General features: G+C 38.6%; 1 protein-coding gene across 17 annotated transcripts in view; it reads left to right on the top strand.

Moving 5' to 3' along the window:
• The window catches only part of TRIP12 (thyroid hormone receptor interactor 12), a 145,997-nt gene that overhangs the window by 112,862 nt on the left and 13,959 nt on the right, over positions 1 to 19,176 (top strand). For 12 of the 17 annotated variants that reach the window (XM_059393660.1, XM_059393661.1, XM_059393673.1 and 9 more), the window contains 13 exons: positions 2,723 to 2,823; positions 3,032 to 3,206; positions 4,574 to 4,715; positions 5,855 to 6,046; positions 7,298 to 7,449; positions 8,949 to 9,121; positions 9,515 to 9,588; positions 9,671 to 9,870; positions 10,698 to 10,825; positions 12,152 to 12,303; positions 12,967 to 13,109; positions 14,190 to 14,346; positions 15,912 to 16,010. In XM_059393660.1, the coding sequence (XP_059249643.1) occupies positions 2,723 to 2,823; positions 3,032 to 3,206; positions 4,574 to 4,715; positions 5,855 to 6,046; positions 7,298 to 7,449; positions 8,949 to 9,121; positions 9,515 to 9,588; positions 9,671 to 9,870; positions 10,698 to 10,825; positions 12,152 to 12,303; positions 12,967 to 13,109; positions 14,190 to 14,346; positions 15,912 to 16,010 (1,888 nt within the window). The remainder of the gene's footprint in view (positions 1 to 2,722; positions 2,824 to 3,031; positions 3,207 to 4,573; positions 4,716 to 5,854; positions 6,047 to 7,297; positions 7,450 to 8,948; positions 9,122 to 9,514; positions 9,589 to 9,670; positions 9,871 to 10,697; positions 10,826 to 12,151; positions 12,304 to 12,966; positions 13,110 to 14,189; positions 14,347 to 15,911; positions 16,011 to 19,176) is intronic. The other 5 variants (XM_059393672.1, XM_059393671.1, XM_059393668.1 and 2 more) reach the window with 1 other exon arrangement.

The following is a 19,176-nucleotide window of genomic DNA, read 5'->3' as shown; positions in this document are numbered from 1 at the left end:
CTGAGATTCACACAGGGAATAAAATGGTAAAATATTAGAGAGGACACTTTGTGTTTTCCCATCCTGTTTAGTTCGATGTTTAACAGGCATGGGAAGAGACTGAACACTTATGGGAAAGCCACTCTGTTGATTCGTACTTAGGAACCACAAGAGATACTAGGTATTTCCAGTGTCATGTCAGGGAACTGAGGCTCAGGAAACTTTCTGAGTGAACTAATTGAGAAGTCAATGATGAGTACAGTGTCACACATTTACTTTACAGATGTAGGATTTGAACCCTCATATTTAATGGCATATTTACTGCACTGTTGCATACATACCAACTTCAAGACATCTAGATAGTGAGTTAGAAATATTAAACACTGGAGTTCTTTGAACTCTACAGGAATAAACCTGATTTCCCATTCATTTTTAATTGGCAAAGGGCAACTTTGCTCTTAATAAAAGAAATTGGGAGTTCTTAAAATAGGTCTACTTCCACCTCGCTACCCCTTTATTGTACTGTGCTTCTGAGAACATTACCAGACCCTCATTTTAGTTTTCATTTTGTTGTGATGAAACAAATTACACTCTGAAAGTGTTTTTGTTTCTTTGACATTAGAAACTCAGTATTGCTATATGACGCATATGATCAACAGATTCAGTTCTGGAATTCAGAGTGTAGTTAGTGTAATACTCCTTCCTGCTCCTTTTAAGGTGTAACATAGATTTGGGTAAAACATACTGTACTTAATAAGTGAGGTCCAAACATTTAATCCTGTCAGCTGCAAGGTGGTGTTGTCCTAAGAAGCTTATCTCGCTCAGGATTCCAGCTCCTTTTGGTGCCACCTGGTGGCACTTGTCCTCTCTAGCTTAAATAAGAATTTTGGCAATTCTGGGACGTGGGCTGCAGATTGAGACTTCTGACACAGTGGCTGTTATTTTAGGAAGCTGCTTAGTTTGGGTGATACCTATGTCAGGGGTCCAGTCCAACGGGATTGAGCCTGGGCAATATACTGGGGATCCTTCACCATCTCTCTTTTCAAGTTGGATTTGCCTTGCCTGCCTCTCTTTTCCCTTTCTCTCCAGAATGACTTCTTGTCCCGGCTGCTGTAGTAACTTGTGTTACTGCAGGGTTTCACTCTCTAGCGCAGGCGTGGTGCCTGAGACATCAGGTGCTTGGTGAAATGTGATGTAGCTCATACAAATGCGGTATTTCTGAGCTGCTTAAAGGAATTAGAGTTCATTATAGTTTCTAGAGTTGAAAATTCTAAAAAAAATGAGGGAAAACTTCTAAAGTTTTAAGCAGTTCCATTCCTTTGTAATATGCTTTCAAATAAAGAAAAGTTCATGTAAATTTGTGAAGGGGGAATCATTTAGTTGTGTTTGAAAGTTCATTTGTCCTTGGGGTGCCTGGGTGACTCGTTTGTTCAGGTATTCAACTCTTGGTTTTGGCTCAGGATCGAACCCCATGTCAGGCTCCATGCTCAATGCAGAATCTGTGGGAATATTTCTTTCTCTCCCCCCCCCCCCACGCCCCTCCCTCACCTGCATTCTTTAAAATTTAAAATTCTTTAAAATTCTCACTCTTTAAAATAAATAAATCTTTAAAGAAAAAAGTTCACTTGTCTTGATTGTGAAGCATAAACATATTTGTTTGTGATCTTAATATACATATCAGATGTTAGAAGTCCTTTAAAGGGTTTTTTATTTTTGTTTTTCTGGGGTTTTTTTTTGTTTGTTTGTTTTTTCTAATTTTATTTGGGTTGCAGACCAACTGAACCAGAACCTTTTTTTTTTTTTTTTAAAGATTTATTTATTTATTCGAGAGAGAGAGTGCACTAGCACAGGGTTGGTGGGGGGAACAGAGGGAGAGGGAGAGACCAACTCAAGCTGACTGCATGCTGAGCGCGGAGCCCAACACAGGGCTTGAGATCATGACCTAAACCAAGAGTCGGACACTCAACTACTGCCCCACTCAGGAGCCCGAACATTTTTTCCATATTAAGTACTTTTGTTATTCTGAGAATCTATTGATATTTCAAACTACTTCTACTGTTGTTAAGAGTATTAAAAATAAGACAAAGTCTGTGTATGTTCTGTTTCAGGTATTCTAATTCAAAACAGGTTATTCGCACTATGACTTAATAGATTTGTTTATAGGTAATTCTGAGTTAAAAAAAAATCAGTAAACTATTTATAAATGCATTCATTTAGGATGTTACTATATTACATACCATGAAAGTACCTTGGGTAGTATCAGGAAAGTATCTTTAACACTCAGAGTCCTGTTGTATATATCTTATTCTTGTCATTTAACTTAGGAAAGAAATATGATAATCAGATTTAACATTCTTTTTCTAGTTTGATAGCACAGTTCTTTTTAATATTGCTTCTTTGCATCCTAAATTTGTTCTTTGTATTTTTCTGTATGTGTACAAAATTTTATAGTAAGAGTTTTAACACGGAATTAATCAGATACTCTATTTGGTTTTACTTTTTTTAGTAGTTCAGTGTAGTCAAATAAGCTCTCTTTCTGGATTAATCATTTTTTGTGTTTCTAGACCTCTAAACACGGCTAGTGCAGAGTCTGCATTAAATAAGTAATCATAAAATGAAGAATACCCTTTTGTGGCAATATTTCACAACTCCTTGTTTCTGCCATTTTAGCTTGCTTTTCAATGAGCGATGATAATAAAGCGTGGTAATTGCTAAACTTATCCCATGTTTTCCCATGTGATAGTCGATTAAGTGATGTTCTAAAGAGAAAACGACTGCCAAAACGAGGGCCAAGAAGGCCAAAGTATTCACCTCCAAGAGATGATGACAAAGTAGACAATCAAGGTAATTGCTTTGGTAATGTGGTGGGCTACAGAGGGAAGGACAGTAGCAGTGAGAGGCATGTACTTGACAGCTTTTAAGCACACCTGGGTTTCCTGAACAGTTGTTTCAGTAAATTCATCTAGTATTATAAACAGGAATGTTAAAATTCGGTTGGTTTTTCATCAGTATGCTGAGATGACTTAACTCTCATTACCGCTTCTTTTTATAGCTAAAAGCCCTACCACTACTCAGTCACCTAAGTCGTCTTTCCTGGCAAGCTTGAACCCAAAAACGTGGGGAAGGTTAAGCGCACAGTCCAACAGCAACAACATTGAACCAGCACGAACTGCGGGAGTTAGTGGTCTTGCCAGGGCCGCCTCAAAGGACACCATATCCAATAATAGGTGAAGTGGGGGAATTCTGTATTACTTTTGTTCTGAGATTAGTGAAACACTACATTCTTGCAGTCAGCACATTTACTATGTGGAGATGAAACAGAGCCTTTCAATTTATGCTCAGAAATGGCATTGCTCAAGAATGGAGAAGATTTCTTAGTTTTTGAACTCTGGCTTTTTCCTAAATTCAGTCACACTTAAAAACCATTTGAACATTTCTGGTTGGGAGTTAACATATGTTCAAAACCAAACATGGAACCTGTTCTTTAGTTTTGTTCTAGGGAAGGGAAAGCTGACATATTTTGTATGCGCGCACACAGACTCCCCCTTCTATGATACCCTTCTTTCCTCTACCCTTCACAGTGGAACTTAAGGACCCTAGAGTGGAGGCTTGTTTGTTCTAAGCTATTTAGAATTGTATCAGCTAAACTTTTTCACATACCAGTCTTTGGCTGTTTTTGTTTTGTTTGTTTGTTTTTTTTAAATTTTTTATCTTTTCAGTGTGTGGCTTTGAAAAAAAATTTTTTTTCAGCCCTTCTGTGTTGTTTTATTTAGTTTTTTGGTCTCTGGTTGTAACACCAACAAGAATTACTTCCTCTGCAAAGAAGAAATTTTTAAAAATCAAATGCAACTGGGTTAAGAGATAGGCTTTGCGGCGGGGGTGAATTTGTTTGGTTGCTTTCCCAATTTTGGTTACTAAGAAAATAAGCAAATGTATATCTAAAGCCATCAGAATTTGTAATTTAAATAGCCACATCTCAGCTAATAGCACAGGTGCAGGTTCCTGGCCTGTAGTTCTTCAGTTTAGTTCTCCAAGGAACAGGATAAAGGACAAAGCAGGTATGTCTGTACCTAATGAAGCAGCCATGTAGAGTTGCTTTCAGGCCAACACTTAGGGGTAGAGTTCCCAAGAAGTTAGAACTTTTTGTATATTCTTCATGTAATGATCTGAATTATAGTTTAAGTACATGAGCATTTCTCTACTATACCTTAGCCCATTTTGAAAATGACACTTAGGGGTGCCTTGGTGGCTCAGAGGGTTAAGCCTCTGCCTTCGGCTCAGGTCATGGTCCCGGGGTCCTGGGATCGAGCCCCGCATCAGGTTCTGTGCTCAATGGGGATCCTGCTTCTCCTTCTCTCTCTGCCTGCCTCTGCCTACTTGTGGTTTCTCTTTCTGTCAAATAAATAAATAAATGATCAATCTTGAGGGTGGGTGGAAAGAAAGAAAATGACAATTTGATTCATCTGAATTTTAGAAGCATAGGTGGAAAATAGTTTTAAGTGTAGCAGCTATTTGCCTTTGATGTGGAGTTATAATTGAAATCCTTTCTATACACGGAGACTGAAATTAATACCTTTTTTTTTCCTTCTTGCAGAGAAAAAATTAAAGGTTGGATTAAGGAACAGGCGCATAAATTTGTAGAGCGTTATTTCAGTTCTGAGAACATGGATGGAAGCAACCCTGCGCTGAATGTCCTTCAGAGACTTTGTGCTGCAACTGAACAACTCAACCTCCAGGTATCACATGGGCCGCACCGTGTTGGTCCTTCGTCATCTTTTCCAGCATCTCTTCTGTCTTTCTGTCCTTTCCTTGATGACTCTGACTTTCCATGAATTTTGTTGTCTTAGATCACCTTTTTCGCCAGACATGTACCTTTAGCACTGACTTAGCTGTAACTTGTCCATTGACTTTTGTCCTTCATTATTTTATCATTAACTATACTAGGAATCTCATCTTTGACTTTCTTCTCTTCTCATCCCCCTTCCTTTTTTTAAAGATTCATTTAGAGAGCACATGCATATGAGTTGGGGGGGGGCAGGGCCAGAGGGCCAGCAGATCTCAAGTAGACTCTGCTCTGAGCGTGGAGCCCGACAGGGAACCCATTCTCACGAACCTGAGATCATGGTATGAGTCCAGATCAAGAGTCAGAGGCTTAGCTGATTGAGCCACCCAATCTGTCACATTAATATTTCTTGACAAAAAAAGAAACTTGAGAGAAATGTCCCATAGGTACATCTCAACTGTGGGTATTAGAATTAATGGGGGACCCTCCTTAACCCCTTAAATGTGACTATCCCTCACATGGATCTGATAGTACTTGGATAATAATAATAAGCCTTTTATATTTCATCTGATTCTTAGCCTGTTTACATTTTTAGTGTACTTTGAGTATTTCGAGTAGTCAAGAATTGTCCATTTCATCCAGGTTTTAAATGTATTAATTTAAGGCCATACTTTATATTCTTGTTTTATCTTATCATTGTGGTATTCTAGCTCTTTATCCCTTAGTTTGTATTCTCAATTCTATGTCTCATTTATTTATTTATTTAGTCTCGTGATTTCTTTTATTATTATTTCTTTATTTCTTTATTCAACATTGGCTGAATGCAAGACTTTCCTTTTTTATGCTAGTAGTATGGATGCTGGTTTTCTTCCATGAAACCCTAACATTTCTGACTTTGTGTGTAAGATCATAGTTTCCAAGGTTCTACCAAGAATGCATCACTCCCCCCACCTTCTTTTTTAAAAATGTCGAGTATGTATTCAATTCCTTTTGGGGGAAATGTGCACTGTGCATTTAGTTTAAGTCAATATAAATAATCAGTACAGATAAGTCAGTATATCATTATAAAAATACTGTTCCCAACTCTTCCAGGTGGATGGTGGAGCTGAGTGCCTTGTAGAAATCCGTAGCATAGTCTCAGAGTCTGATGTTTCATCGTTTGAAATCCAACACAGTGGATTCGTGAAGCAGCTGTTGCTTTATTTGACATCTAAAAGTGAAAAGGATACTGTGAGCAGAGAGATCAGATTAAAGAGATTCCTTCATGTATTCTTTTCTTCACCAGTAAGTTATCTCCTGATGCTGATGATTCTCTGTCATCCTGTAGGAATCACTGGTCACTGATGGGTGTATTTTCACCTTAGTAATATCCTTTAGGTGCTGGTCAAGATATTGAGGTCAAGTCTCTGGCTTCTGATACAGTTTTAGATTTGGATTTCTTGGTCTTTTATATATCAAATATACTAGTAAAGCAACATAATTGTGATTTAATGGCATACGTGCTATATTTTCTATGGCCACTGTATCTTGAGTCTTTGTTTTGGTAAAACCAGCCATTAATAGTCTCTTGTGAATATATTTTATTCTCAATATTTGTTTTTAAACATGTTGTCAATATATATACATATAGGGAAATATGGTAAAATAGCTATAGACATGAGAGAGGATGTATATACGTTTCCATTTTGCATATAAAGTACAGTATTAACAATTTTATTGGAGTGTACGCAATCACCATTAATATAATCTGGATTACCAAACCTCTGAGAAGGCTCAGAGAGGCTGCACTTCCTTCAGCCTCAGTAAGAGCAAGAATGTAACCATTCTTGGACACTAGTGACTTAACATCATTCTACTTACTGCAAAACTGCTTGAGAGAAGTCATCCTCTGGATCATCTGTGTAGTAGGACTAAGGGTAATTCTATGTGTTGGTGAAACATTTGAGCACTTCCTGTATTCCTGTATGTTGGTGAAACATTTGAGTACTTCCTGTATTGTTTTAACTTGGGCTCGTAATGCAGACTTGTTATTTGTTTGAGATGCATTAGATGTGTAGCAGTACTGGATGTAGTTTTATACCATGCTTAAGATTAAGTACAGGTCTGTAATCTCCATGCAGCTGAATGGGTTTCAGAAGTTCTACAGTACGGTACGTATATATTGCCTGGTTCCCAGTGGATTCTAAATAGCGCTCCATGAACGTTGAATATTTTTGCAGGAAAGCATATGGATATTCCTGCTCAGTTCAGGTAAATAAAGACTGCAAAGGGCCTCATGTCTGAGTCAGATCTCTTTGCCAGTAAGTTGTGTTTTCTAGCCTTTTTGGACTTAGGAATTAAGAATAAGGGATTGTGGACCTGTACAAAAAAAGAGTCTCTTTGAAATAATTTAGATGCAAATAATCATTCCAACCAAATCAAAAGAGAATAGAGGAATGGTTCTCTTCTGTAAAACTGACCGTTAAATTTTCTTGTTGAGGAGTGTTCCATTTTCAAGAGGCCTCGCTTAACCTGTTGGTTTATTTATAACTTTAGCTTCCTGGAGAAGAGCCCATTGGAAGAGTAGAACCAGTGGGTAATGCACCTTTGTTGGCATTAGTTCACAAGATGAACAACTGCCTCAGCCAGATGGAGCAATTTCCAGTGAAAGTACATGACTTCCCCAGTGGAAATGGGACAGGAGGCAGGTAAGGATCAGTGCCTGGGTGTACCCTTGCCATTGGACTCTGTGCTTCATTTTGTTGAGGTTAAGTGCCAAGAGGTCTGGTAACATCTTCATCTGCTCTAAGACCATTTGACTATAATGACTGAAGAAAAACACTTTTTATCTTTAAAATCGCCCCATGTGTTTTTAACATGTTTTGGAAATACATAACCCATTGATTGTGTTGGTGAGCTATAATAGGCTTAGTGTTCCTTAAATTGATAGACTTTAATATATACGGCTTCTGTCTGTGAATTTGTAGATAGGGATAATAAAATATTTGCATTCTGTGCAATAATGTGATATAAGTGGTTATACCTTTGATGGGTTTCAGCAGATAAGTGTATATTTTGAAGTTTTCTTGTTTTCATTAAAACTTCTGCTTTTTCCATAATACAGTAGTTTTGCTGGACTCATGAAATGCTATAGAAAGAATTCACTGTAAAAGTTCATTATGGTATTTTCAGGTTGTTACAAGGTTTCTGGAATATTATGATTAGAAGCCTACAAAATAAGAAACTAGTTTAGTTTTAAAATACAGTCTGATGTGTTTTGAAAACATTTAAATTTTTTATTGAATTAAAACGATGCATTATTGGACAGATGAAGGGATCCGTGTGGGCTAGGGTTTTTTTCTGGCTTTGAATATTATTATAGAATGTAGTATTCAGTTTTGATCATTATCCTGTCCTGGAAAATTTTACGGAATATGGGGGCATTTTCATCTGTGCCTGAGAAAATTACAGTTCTTTATTTTTACCTAGATTTGTATTTTTAAAAATGTATGTTTACATATATGTGTGTAAATGTGTGTGTGTGTTTGTGTGTACGTACGTGTGTGTATCTCCTGTCTAATGGAATATTCTTTCCCATACTTTTATTTGCATGCCTTATGGAATCTTACAGATAAACTGCATTTTAAGCCTGTCTGTGTCTCACTATTGTCAGCCCTTTCCAGAAGTGAGCAATTAAATATCATTACTGGGTTAGACTGGTGTAGCTATCAAACTGCTTCGTTCAAAAGACTGTAGCAAAGTAAATTTTAAAGGTTAGTTTTTAAAGTAATTTTAGAACTGTTTGAAAGCAAAAAAGAGGGCTTTTTCCTTTGTTTTAAAAGCCATAGAATTTCGTTAGGCTGCGGCAAAATACTGCAGAAGTGAGCAGGCTCAAATGGTTGAGGAATTTCTAGTCTAGAGAAATAGTTAAATCTCAGTGGTGAGGATTTCTGCTCACATCGGTTTCCGGTATGATAGAGATAAAATGATAATTTAATGTTTTCATATGCATGCATACACACCGTCTTTGATTTCTTACTTTATAATAACTTTCACTAAGTAACTTGAATTGCTGGCTTGACTTGACATAGCTGGTAAGTGCGTGCTTATTTTGTGTCTTAAGAAAATGAAGTTTGTATTGTCTTTTGTTTGTATTATGTTGATTTTGAAAATAATAGAATAACTTTTTTTCACAAATTATCTTGAGCTTTTCTCTCAACAGAGGATCACAGGCTTTAAAATTTTTCAACACACATCAGTTAAAATGCCAGTTACAAAGACATCCAGACTGTGCAAACGTGAAGCAGTGGAAAGGCGGGCCAGTCAAGATCGATCCCCTGGCTTTGGTACAAGCTATCGAGAGATACCTTGTAGTTAGAGGTACTTTCCCTGGATGTGTGTTTTGTGTTTGTGCGTACATTGGGCTGGGACTGTTAGGAGATGTGGGAACGATTTCCCTGCTTAGGGCTGCTTCTGTTAAAACCTAGCATTGGGAACTTGTGTTCTAATCATTCATTTTTACATAGACTGTGGAAGTATAATACACTTCCGAGGGGTTGATGGCTGACTTCAGTGATGAGTTCATTTATCGTGTTGGAACATAATGCAGTAGAAATGATGCTCTGTAGGTGACAATTTTCTTAGCTGCTTCTGCTTCATAGGTCACAGTGTTAAGAGTATGTTCTAAGAGTATGTTCATTTAACCAGTATGCGTGGGCTTTTCTTTGCCACGGACAATTGCTTAGGAGTTTAACGGCCTTCTTGGGTCTTCAGGGTATGGAAGAGTAAGAGAAGATGATGAAGACAGTGATGATGATGGCTCTGACGAGGAAATAGACGAGTCTCTGGTAAGGTGCTATTCTCACTGTGTTGTCATGCACACGCGGTTCAGGGCCTGGAGCTTAAGTGGGTTTTCTTTGCTTCATTCAGGCCGCTCAGTTCTTAAATTCTGGCAATGTAAGGCACAGGCTACAGTTCTACATTGGAGAGCATTTGCTGCCGTATAACATGACCGTGTATCAGGCAGTCCGGCAGTTCAGTATCCAGGCCGAGGATGAGCGGGAGTCCACGGACGACGAGAGCAACCCTCTGGGGAGAGCCGGCATTTGGACAAAGACTCATACAATATGGCAAGTCCAAAACTGACTTTTTTTTTTGCTTTGTCATCAACTTCCATATGTCGTTCCTGTGTTTTGGAATTCATAGTAATGACTGGCTTACATAAGGAGAGGGGGCCCAAGTCCTACATTTTATTATTAAAAGCCGCTTTACATATTTTATCTGTGTGTACGTGAATGCATGCATGTGCATACATGTGTACGTTTGTATTTGCCTTCCTTAAGTCTCCTGGAAAACGTACTCATGGGCAATAATCACAGTATATGTCAACTTTTTAGATTCATTTCAAGTCTTTAAAGAAGACAAAAACCTCTTTGGAAGATGACATTCCTTTAGGTAATAAGCTTGGCATCTCTGAGCCCTTAGAGGCATTTGGATGCAGCTTTCTGCATTGTTTGTGAATGTCTTCTACTTAGATTTAAAGAGAACCAATCTTCAGGGCACCTGGGTGGTTCAGTCGGTTAAGCAGCCGACTCTCAATCTCTGCTCAGGTCTTGATCTCAGGGTTGTGAATTCAAGCCACATAGTGGGCTCCACTTAAAAAACCCCACAAAACTACAGAGAGCTATTGTTCTCTGAACCAACCCTGGCGTTCCTCAGGTGGCCTCTCCTGGGCCAGTGCACTCTTTGTGGTGGTTTCCTGAAACAGTGCCTGGGGAATTCTCCAAACCCATAAGTAGGGAGAAACAGGATAGATGTCAGAGTTCTGGTAACTGTGGTGTCTCTGGGTCACACTTCAGTTCCTGTAGAAGAGTTTGTATTTTTTTTTTTTTTTTTTTTTGAAGAGTTTGTATTTTTAAAATTGACATTTAGTTTACATACTCTCCAATCAATTTAGGTACAAACCCGTGAGAGAGGATGAAGAAAGTAATAAAGATTGTGTTGGTGGTAAAAGAGGAAGAGCCCAAACAGCTCCAACAAAAACATCACCTAGAAATGCAAAAAAGCACGATGAGTTATGGCATGGTAAGTTGGTCCATGGGAGGGGAAAACAAATTGCCACGGGGCAGTAGGTTTCTTGTTGTGGAAGTTTTAAAGGAATGATTTATATCTAGCAGTGAAACCCTTAGATATGATACAGAAAAAGTGAATGTACCACAAATGAAAAATTAAGTACCTGCAAAATTAAATTTTGGAAGAAAATTGGGAAGAACTCCTACTGTTCTCATGACAAATTTATGTTTTCATGAAGGTTAAAACAAATTTCGTTAGTAGAACACATTTACTAAAGAAGAGACTGATGGTGGTCAGGCAGGCCCTCCATTTTGGTCATTTGTTATAATCTAACAATTACAGAAGGAATGAGAAGTTCTGCCAGGTAGTGTAATGACTGCAGAATGGAGTAGCGCCCCCAGTTGATCTCTTTTGTTTTGTAGCATGGAAGCTATCAAGCTTCCAGTCTCCGTATGCTCACCCACCCCCCGCCCCCCATTTCTGTGAGGGTAGCTGTGCTTTAACATTTGGCTCAGGGTCCTTCTTGGAGACCATCTCTATCCAGGAGTTCCAAACAAAATGGTGTCAGCTATTGGATTTTTTTTTTTTTGTCCTCAGAAATAAGGGCATTATAACAGTGTTTTGTTTTCTTTTCAGAAAACTTAAGTTCTGGGTTTTTTTGGGTTTTTTTGTGTGTGTGTGTGGGAGGGGGGTTTGAGGTTTTTTTGTGTCTGTGTTTTTGGTATTAAAAATTGCCCTTTCTTTTATGATAGCAATAGTGTGGTAATTTTTAATTCCTTTGTTTGGTAAAAGTAAATGGCAACAGTTTGAGCCCCTGCCCCATGCCCAAGCTATTACTCAGTGAAATCTAAGAATCGTAGATCCCCTTGGAAACTCTGTCTGTCCTATCCTTGGCCTCAGATTAAATAGCCAAATCTTCTATCAGATTTACAATTGGGAATATTTGTCTGTTTTACATGGTCATTTTAAGGTGGTTATAAAAATTTAAAAATCCATGTATAAAACTAAACTTAAATTTAAACATTGTCTTTATTATTCTCTGTGGCCGTTTTATTGTTAGTTGTTTCTTCTGTTGAAAAGAAGAAATGGGAAATGAGTCCGTTTTTCTCCTTTACAGTTTATTGGGATATGGGAGGAAAGCAAAATTTTCATAAGCTTGTATGATGTATGTGTAAGATAAAGGGAAAAATGTTGAAGCATTAGTACTCTGATAGGATGCCAAACAGTAGATCTTCACAGCTTGTGCTTACTATTTTCGGGGGATAAGAGGACACTGGCTCCACTGGCACAGCCTTTCTAACTTGGGTCAAACCTTACCTTTGATCTTTTGCCCTCTAGATGGAGTGTGCCCATCGGTATCAAATCCTTTAGAAGTTTACCTCATATCCGCGCCACCTGAAAATATAACTTTTGAAGACCCATCATTAGATGTGATTCTTCTTTTAAGAGTTTTACATGCCATCAGTCGATACTGGTATTACTTGTACGATGTGAGTAATGTGGCCTGCTTATGGAGTTTCCCATCGTGTGTAGTGCGTGACATGTTACCCATGGTTGATGGCTTTTTCTGTCTAGTAGTTGATGAGTTTTTGTTGTACTAGAGACAGCCATAAGGATTCTGTTCAATGTAGAGGGATCATAGCCCAGTGAGATATAACATACTCACCAATGGGAGTTTCTCCTGCACTTTCTGTGGCTGGCCTACATTACTGGATGAGTGTTCTTCCTGGCTGTAACTTTATTAAGTTAGGCTACAACATGAAGAACGATTGTGAATTTATTTATTTATTTACTTATTCATAGAACTGATAGAAAAATTCCATCATTCTACATTTAAGCAAAAGTTCATTTGTCCAAGTTGATAATAGAGAAGAATGACAGAATTGGCCTCACACAAAACATTAGCTGCCACCTCAATGATCGGATCAGTACTAGCAGCTTGTAGAGGTTGTGGTATTTGAGATCTGCATTGTAGAAGTTGTCATTTAGGTTGAGACACTTGAGTGAGGAGCTGTATATCGTATGTTGGGAACCAGGTGAAATCCAGGCCCTCTGCATATATTTTTGAAGATAAAGAGTTAGTGGATAGCACCCTAATGTTTTACTACATGCAGACTAACTTTATTTATTTATTTATTTTCAACATTTTACAGAACGCAATGTGCAAGGAGATTATTCCAACTAGTGAATTCATTAACAGTAAGTTGACAGCAAAGGCAAATCGGCAGCTTCAGGATCCATTAGTAATCATGACAGGAAACATCCCAGCATGGCTGACTGAACTCGGAAAAACCTGGTAAGATGATCATTTCTGAAATGATGTCTCGGGAGTGTGTTATTGTTGCATGGGTATTAATATATTTTGTCACAAAAACAGTCTTCACTGGACCTACTTAAATGTGTTTAAGTAACATCATATTTGATCACAGCTTGCTTAATATTTAGTGTCACTGCCTGTCCTCTAGCTGGGGTGAATACAAGGTCTACTTGTGACAGTATGTGTCTAAATATATGACACAGTAAAGTATGCAAGGATATTTAAAGAGATTTAAAATCCTCTGTCTTCGTAAAGTTGGACTCCAAAGGTATATAGTTGGTTGATTTTCTGAGCCTGTTTGCATTTAGACTTAACATTCTCAGAGACCATAGAACTGTACCCCCCATCAGTACAGTAGTCAGTAGCCACATACATCTGTTTACATTTAGCTCAATGAAAAGTAAATTAGAAATTAGATTTTAGTCACATCAGCCACATCCTTATGTGGCTACCTGTATTAGAACAGACGTTGAACATTGGCATCACCACAGGAAGTGTTTTTAGCAGCTCTGTGTCAAGAACTTCCAAAATCCTAAATCAAGAGGCAGCAGTAGGACCTGTGTCCCTGTAGGGATCCTCTCTGGAAATCAGCATGGCTGTTTGGTAGGTTTGAGTGACTTAGAAGTGCTAGAGCTGGAGGAAGACCATGAGCTAGTAATGCCATTATTATTATTTGTGTATATGTGGTGTGGGGATGGTTTGACAGTGTCATGAAGCAGTGATCGTATTTTAAAAACAGGGTTTTGCTGGTCAAGTCAGACTTCCTAAAAGTCTTAGGGTAGATTAAAGATAATCTTGAATAGACCTGATTTAAAGTATAGGATTTTTAATAGTTGAATTTCATATTTCACAGCAAAAGGTACTTTTAATGCATTATTGATCCCTTAGAAATTTCATACAAGAGTTATGAAAATTCTTCCAAATTAGTTTTGCCAAGACTGTTTTTATTGGTTCTCTTAAAATTCTTCCTCTGTACCATAGTAACAATTTGTTTCTAATGTAGTGGTTTGTATGGTTTGTGATTCTAATTCAGATAATCTGTGTCTCATCTTTTTACAGCCCATTTTTCTTCCCATTTGATACCCGGCAAATGCTTTTTTATGTAACTGCATTTGATCGGGACCGAGCAATGCAAAGATTACTTGATACCAACCCAGAAATCAATCAGTCTGATTCTCAAGATAGCAGAGTTGCACCTAGATTGGATAGGAAAAAAGTAAGTTTCTCCCCCCTAATATGTAAAGGTAGACCGCATCGAGCTTTTGCCAATAACGGGAATGCTGGAGCTGAGGCGCGTGGGAGCAGTGTCTGTGGTGCGGAACCGTCACACGGTCGCTGCCGTACCTGCTAGTCTGTCTTCTCTGGAGCAGCCAGGGTTTCCTGTCAAGTCTTGGAACCAGGCTCTCTGTGATTCTTTTTCGTCCCACAGTTAAGAGTCCTTTTTTCCCATTTCTGGAGTAATTTCTCCAGTTCTTTTTTCTTAGTTGCCATAACTCTCATGCCGAGAAAGAGTCCTGTCTTCTCCCACCAAGGCTTTTTCTTTTTAATTTAGGAACTCACACTATAGCCTCCCTTTTATACTTGATCCGTGTGTAGTAGTTAGAATTAACCAGATGCACTTTAGTCCCTTCACACATCACTCTGATCAGAGCTGACCAAAACAGGATTCTTGATGGGATTCCTGGCTCGTGCCTAGTTAGCCCCTGGTTGCTGACCTCCATTTCCTGGGCTTCTCACCTTGGCTTCACACTCAGAGCTCTGACCACTCCACTGTGAGCCATTCCAGCGGCGACCCCATCCTCCATTTGTGACGCCACTGCCTTTTGATTCTGATATCTCTGTTCATCTTCCTCTTTTCTTGCTGAGGATTCTTACTCGTGTGTCTTTTGAAAACCTGTAACTCCAAGACTCATGAGAGCCACTAGTAATGACGTGAAAAGAATTAGAAGGAATGAGAAGCAAAACAAAAATTACCTTATACTTTTTGTTTGTTTGTTTTGCAAAAGCCTTGCTATTTCTATCTTTATTTGTATCAGTAGGATTGTGTCAGTGGCAGTGTTGGTAGATTTGGAAATCTAGCAGGACATGTCTCGTCCCCATGAATCTTGTTAGTAGATGTTTGTAGTTGTGCTTGTAGGATCTCTGCAGGTTGGGGCCAGGAGGTTTCAGCTCATCTGTCTCACCTGTCCGTCCCTGCCACACCGATCTCTCCATGATGTAATTGTAACTGTGCCCAGGGAGAGGCCACGTAGCTGCAGCCCTAACTTGCACTGGTGTCTGGCAAGGTTACAGAGAGCCTTTCTTCTCCACCTGAAATTTTCTCAATCGTGTGTGTGTCGTGGGCTCAAGATAATACTTAGACTTAACTTGTAGCTTTGTTGTCCACGTTCATAGCAACACAGTTGCTTCTTAGCCTTTCCTGACATGTGCTTTTCTAGAAATGGTCTTGGGGCGCTCCAGTGGCTCAGCCAGCTCAGCATCCGCCTCTTGGTTTTGGTGGGGGTCATGATCTCAGGGTCGTGGGATCAAGCCCCACCCCACTCCATGCTGGGCATGGAGTCCACTTAAGATTCTCTACCCTTCTTCCTCGCCCGCTGCCCATTGCCCCACTCAAGCAGATGCATGCACACTGTCTCATGGGCTTTCTCTCAGATAAATGAAAAATAGTATTTTAATGGTTCCTTTTTTTTTTTTTTTTTGCACTCCAAGAAATGCCAGCTGTTTATTATAATAAAGTGTAACACAAGCATTGTTTCCTCACATTTGTGCTTTGTTTTTCAGCGTACTGTGAACAGAGAGGAGCTGCTGAAGCAAGCGGAGTCTGTGATGCAGGATCTGGGTAGCTCTCGGGCCATGTTAGAGATCCAGTATGAGAATGAGGTGAGCTTACCAGCGTGGTTGGTTTTCGACTTCATTTGTGCCTTCAGTAAGACTTTGTTGGTCCTCTGAAATTCTAAAAGACAATTGGGAAATTAATCTAGAAATTGGAGATTTGCTCTGTGTAGGATGATCTTGGAAGGCGGAAACCCTCCAGTTTCCAAGATTAAGATGTTTTTTCCCTGCATAAGAGCAAACATTTGTGTAATTCTTAGGTTGATAAAGTGAAAGGATGTTTTAAGCATACCTTTCAAAATGTTTGAACTGCTTTAAAAAAAAAAAAAAAACAGATCTAACCTGTATAATAAATGTACACTTACAACATGTACAATTCTAGTCATACAAATTCTCATGTCCAAATGTATTCAGTCTGAAACCATTATCACATCAACATCAAGAAAACATTCCATCACCCCAAATTGTTCTCCTAGATCACTTTGCCCTTCGCCCCTCCCCCTGCCTCCTGCCCCCAGGCAACCATCAGTCTTTTTTCTGTCTTGCAGTTCTGTCTTTTCTTACAGTGTCCTAGTAGGTATGTAGCCATTTGTGTTACTCTTCTGTTACTTAGTACAGTTCTTTTGAGAGTCATTAAAATTATTGCATGTATCTGTATATTTCCTTTTATCACAAATAGTAAGAGACTGTTACATAGATATTTAAGAAAATGTTTCATCACCAGGTGATGCACAGTTTAGTTTCCAGTTTTTGACATGTGTGAATGATGCTGCTGTGAACATTGGGTACAAGTCTTTGGATAGACACTTTATCTTAGGTAAATTCTTCAGGGATGAATTGCTGAGCTACTTACTTAGTAAGATCCATTTTTACTTGGTGAGAAACACCACAGTTTTCCAAGTAGCTTTGCCATTTCCTATTTCCACCAATGATGGAGCTTGTGAGTTTCGGTGGCTTCCCATGCTCGCCAACTCTCGGGTCTAGTTTTTTTAATTTGGGGTATTTTGGTGGGTTTGCAGTAGTATCTTACTATGTTCTGTTTGCATTTTTCTGATTTCTTATTCCCATTTGTTTTACTGGCCATTCATATAGGGTCTCTGGAGAAGTGTCCATCCACATTTCCAGCATCGTGTTTTATGATTAAGTTGTTACTCTGGATATAAGTACTTTATGAAATGTCTTTGGAAGAGCAGACATTTCTAATTTTGTTGAAATCCAGTTTATCAATTTTTCTTCCCCCTGGTCTGGGCTTTTTTTAATCCCAAGAAATGTTCTCCTCGCCCTTGGTTTTCAGAGATTTTCCCCCCCATGTGTTTCTCTAGAAATTTTAGAGTTTTGGCTCTCATACTTAGGTCTGTAATCCATTTTTAGTTATATATAGCATAAAGTAAGGGATTAAGGATATTTTTCCTTTTTTCTAAAGATAGGCTATTTCATTTTCCTAGCACCATTTGTTTGAGAAGGCATATTTCTCCCATATTGAATGACCTTGCCTCCTTTTTGAAAATGAGTCGATTGTGAATATTTGGATCTATTTCTGGATTTTCTGTTCTTTTTTGTTTTTTAAGCTGTCTTGATTACTGTATCTTTATAGTTATTCTTGAAGTCAGATAGTGTGATTCCTCCAACTTTGTTTTTCTTTGTCAAAGTTGTGGTTATTACTCAGTCCCTAGTTTTTCCGTGTAATTTTAGAATCAGCATGTCAGTGTCTACAGAAGGTCTCCCAGGATATTGATAGGGATTATATTGAATTTTGGTCAGTTTGGGGAGAAAATTGACATGTATTAGTGTTGAATCTTGGAGTTATGAACACCATGTAGACTTGCATTTGTTTAGGTCTTTTTATCTCTCAGTTTCATTTATTAACTTAAGTCTATAGGTCTTTCATGTGCACATTTTGTTAAAATTCTCCCCAAATATTTCTTGTTTTGTGATGATGTTGAAAATGATACTCTCCTTATTTTCTGGTTGCTATTAGTTTGTAGAAATAGTTGATTTTTATATCTTCACCTTATTTTATGTGACTTTGATAATTTTTCGTTCTAATAACTTTTTAATAGATCATGTAGGATTATTGCAGAACCCAGACTTGGGAAGCTTAAAGGGCTGGATAGTAAAACATGCAGGGGCTGCGGGCCCTACACGGCCCATCACAACCACTGCATTTTTGCCTTTGTTGTACAAGCAGGAAAGTGGCCGGAGATGATACTTACATGAATGAGCCTGGCCATGTTCCAACAAAATTTTATTGTCAATGAAATTTGAAGTTCATCTAATTTTCACATGTGGTAAGATATTATTCAAGATTTTGCAACCATGAAAATTGTAAAAACCACTGTTAGCTTGCAGATGGTACAAAAAGAGGAAGTGGACCAGAGCTATAGTTGGCTCACCTGGGGTGTTGGACAGTCTTGGCAGCTGTGGAGAAAAAACACATTTTTACTTACTTTCAAACCTTTGTCATTTCTTTCTTTCTTTCTTTCTTTTAAAAGATTTTATTTATTTGACAGAGATCACAAGTAGGCAGAGAGGCAGACGGGGGTGGGGGGGAGCAGGCTCCCTGCTGAGCAGAGAGCCCAATGCGGGGCTTGATCCCAGGACCCTGGGCTTTAACCCACTGAGCCACCCAGGCAACCCTCATTTCTTTCTTTTAAGGCACTTTTATATTAAACAGCCTGGACCGGCCCTCAAGAGATTTCAAATAATGGTTTTCTCTGTGAAAAACTCTTGAGGGTACTTTTCCTCCCTTTCCCCTCAATATTTTTAAGACAAAACTTGAGAATGTTTAGACTTCTAAAACTCATAAAGACCTAAAATTTCCAAACCTTCTATTACACTGATTATAATAGCCAGTCACTCTGCCCATCAGTTTTCTTGACTATAAAATGTGAGGTAGAGTACAACCAGTAACAATCTGCAGTTTCACCTATGGTTATCCAAGGAATTTTAATATGAGTTTGATTTTTCTTAGGCTTTTTCATCTCATTAAGACTTTTGAAAAGTTAATTTGAGAGTATTTAGTCATCAAAAGTAAAACTTGAAGTCATTGTGATCTAGGAAGTCGACCGTGTGCTAGGGATCCGGGTTACAGCAGAGTTCCTGCAGTCAGAGGTGTAGTGGCGGGAGGGGGTGGTGTGCAGCACAGGACAGAGGTACAAAGGACCCAAGTCCTACCGTCCTAGGAGCATGTGAGCAGGTTCATAGAGTTCGACTG

Source organism: Mustela nigripes, chromosome 3 (genome assembly GCF_022355385.1).
Source record: "Mustela nigripes isolate SB6536 chromosome 3, MUSNIG.SB6536, whole genome shotgun sequence".
Taxonomy (NCBI): domain Eukaryota; kingdom Metazoa; phylum Chordata; class Mammalia; order Carnivora; family Mustelidae; genus Mustela; species Mustela nigripes.
The sequence above is the reverse complement of the archived record's forward strand: the minus strand, read 5'-3'. Positions and strand labels throughout refer to the sequence as shown.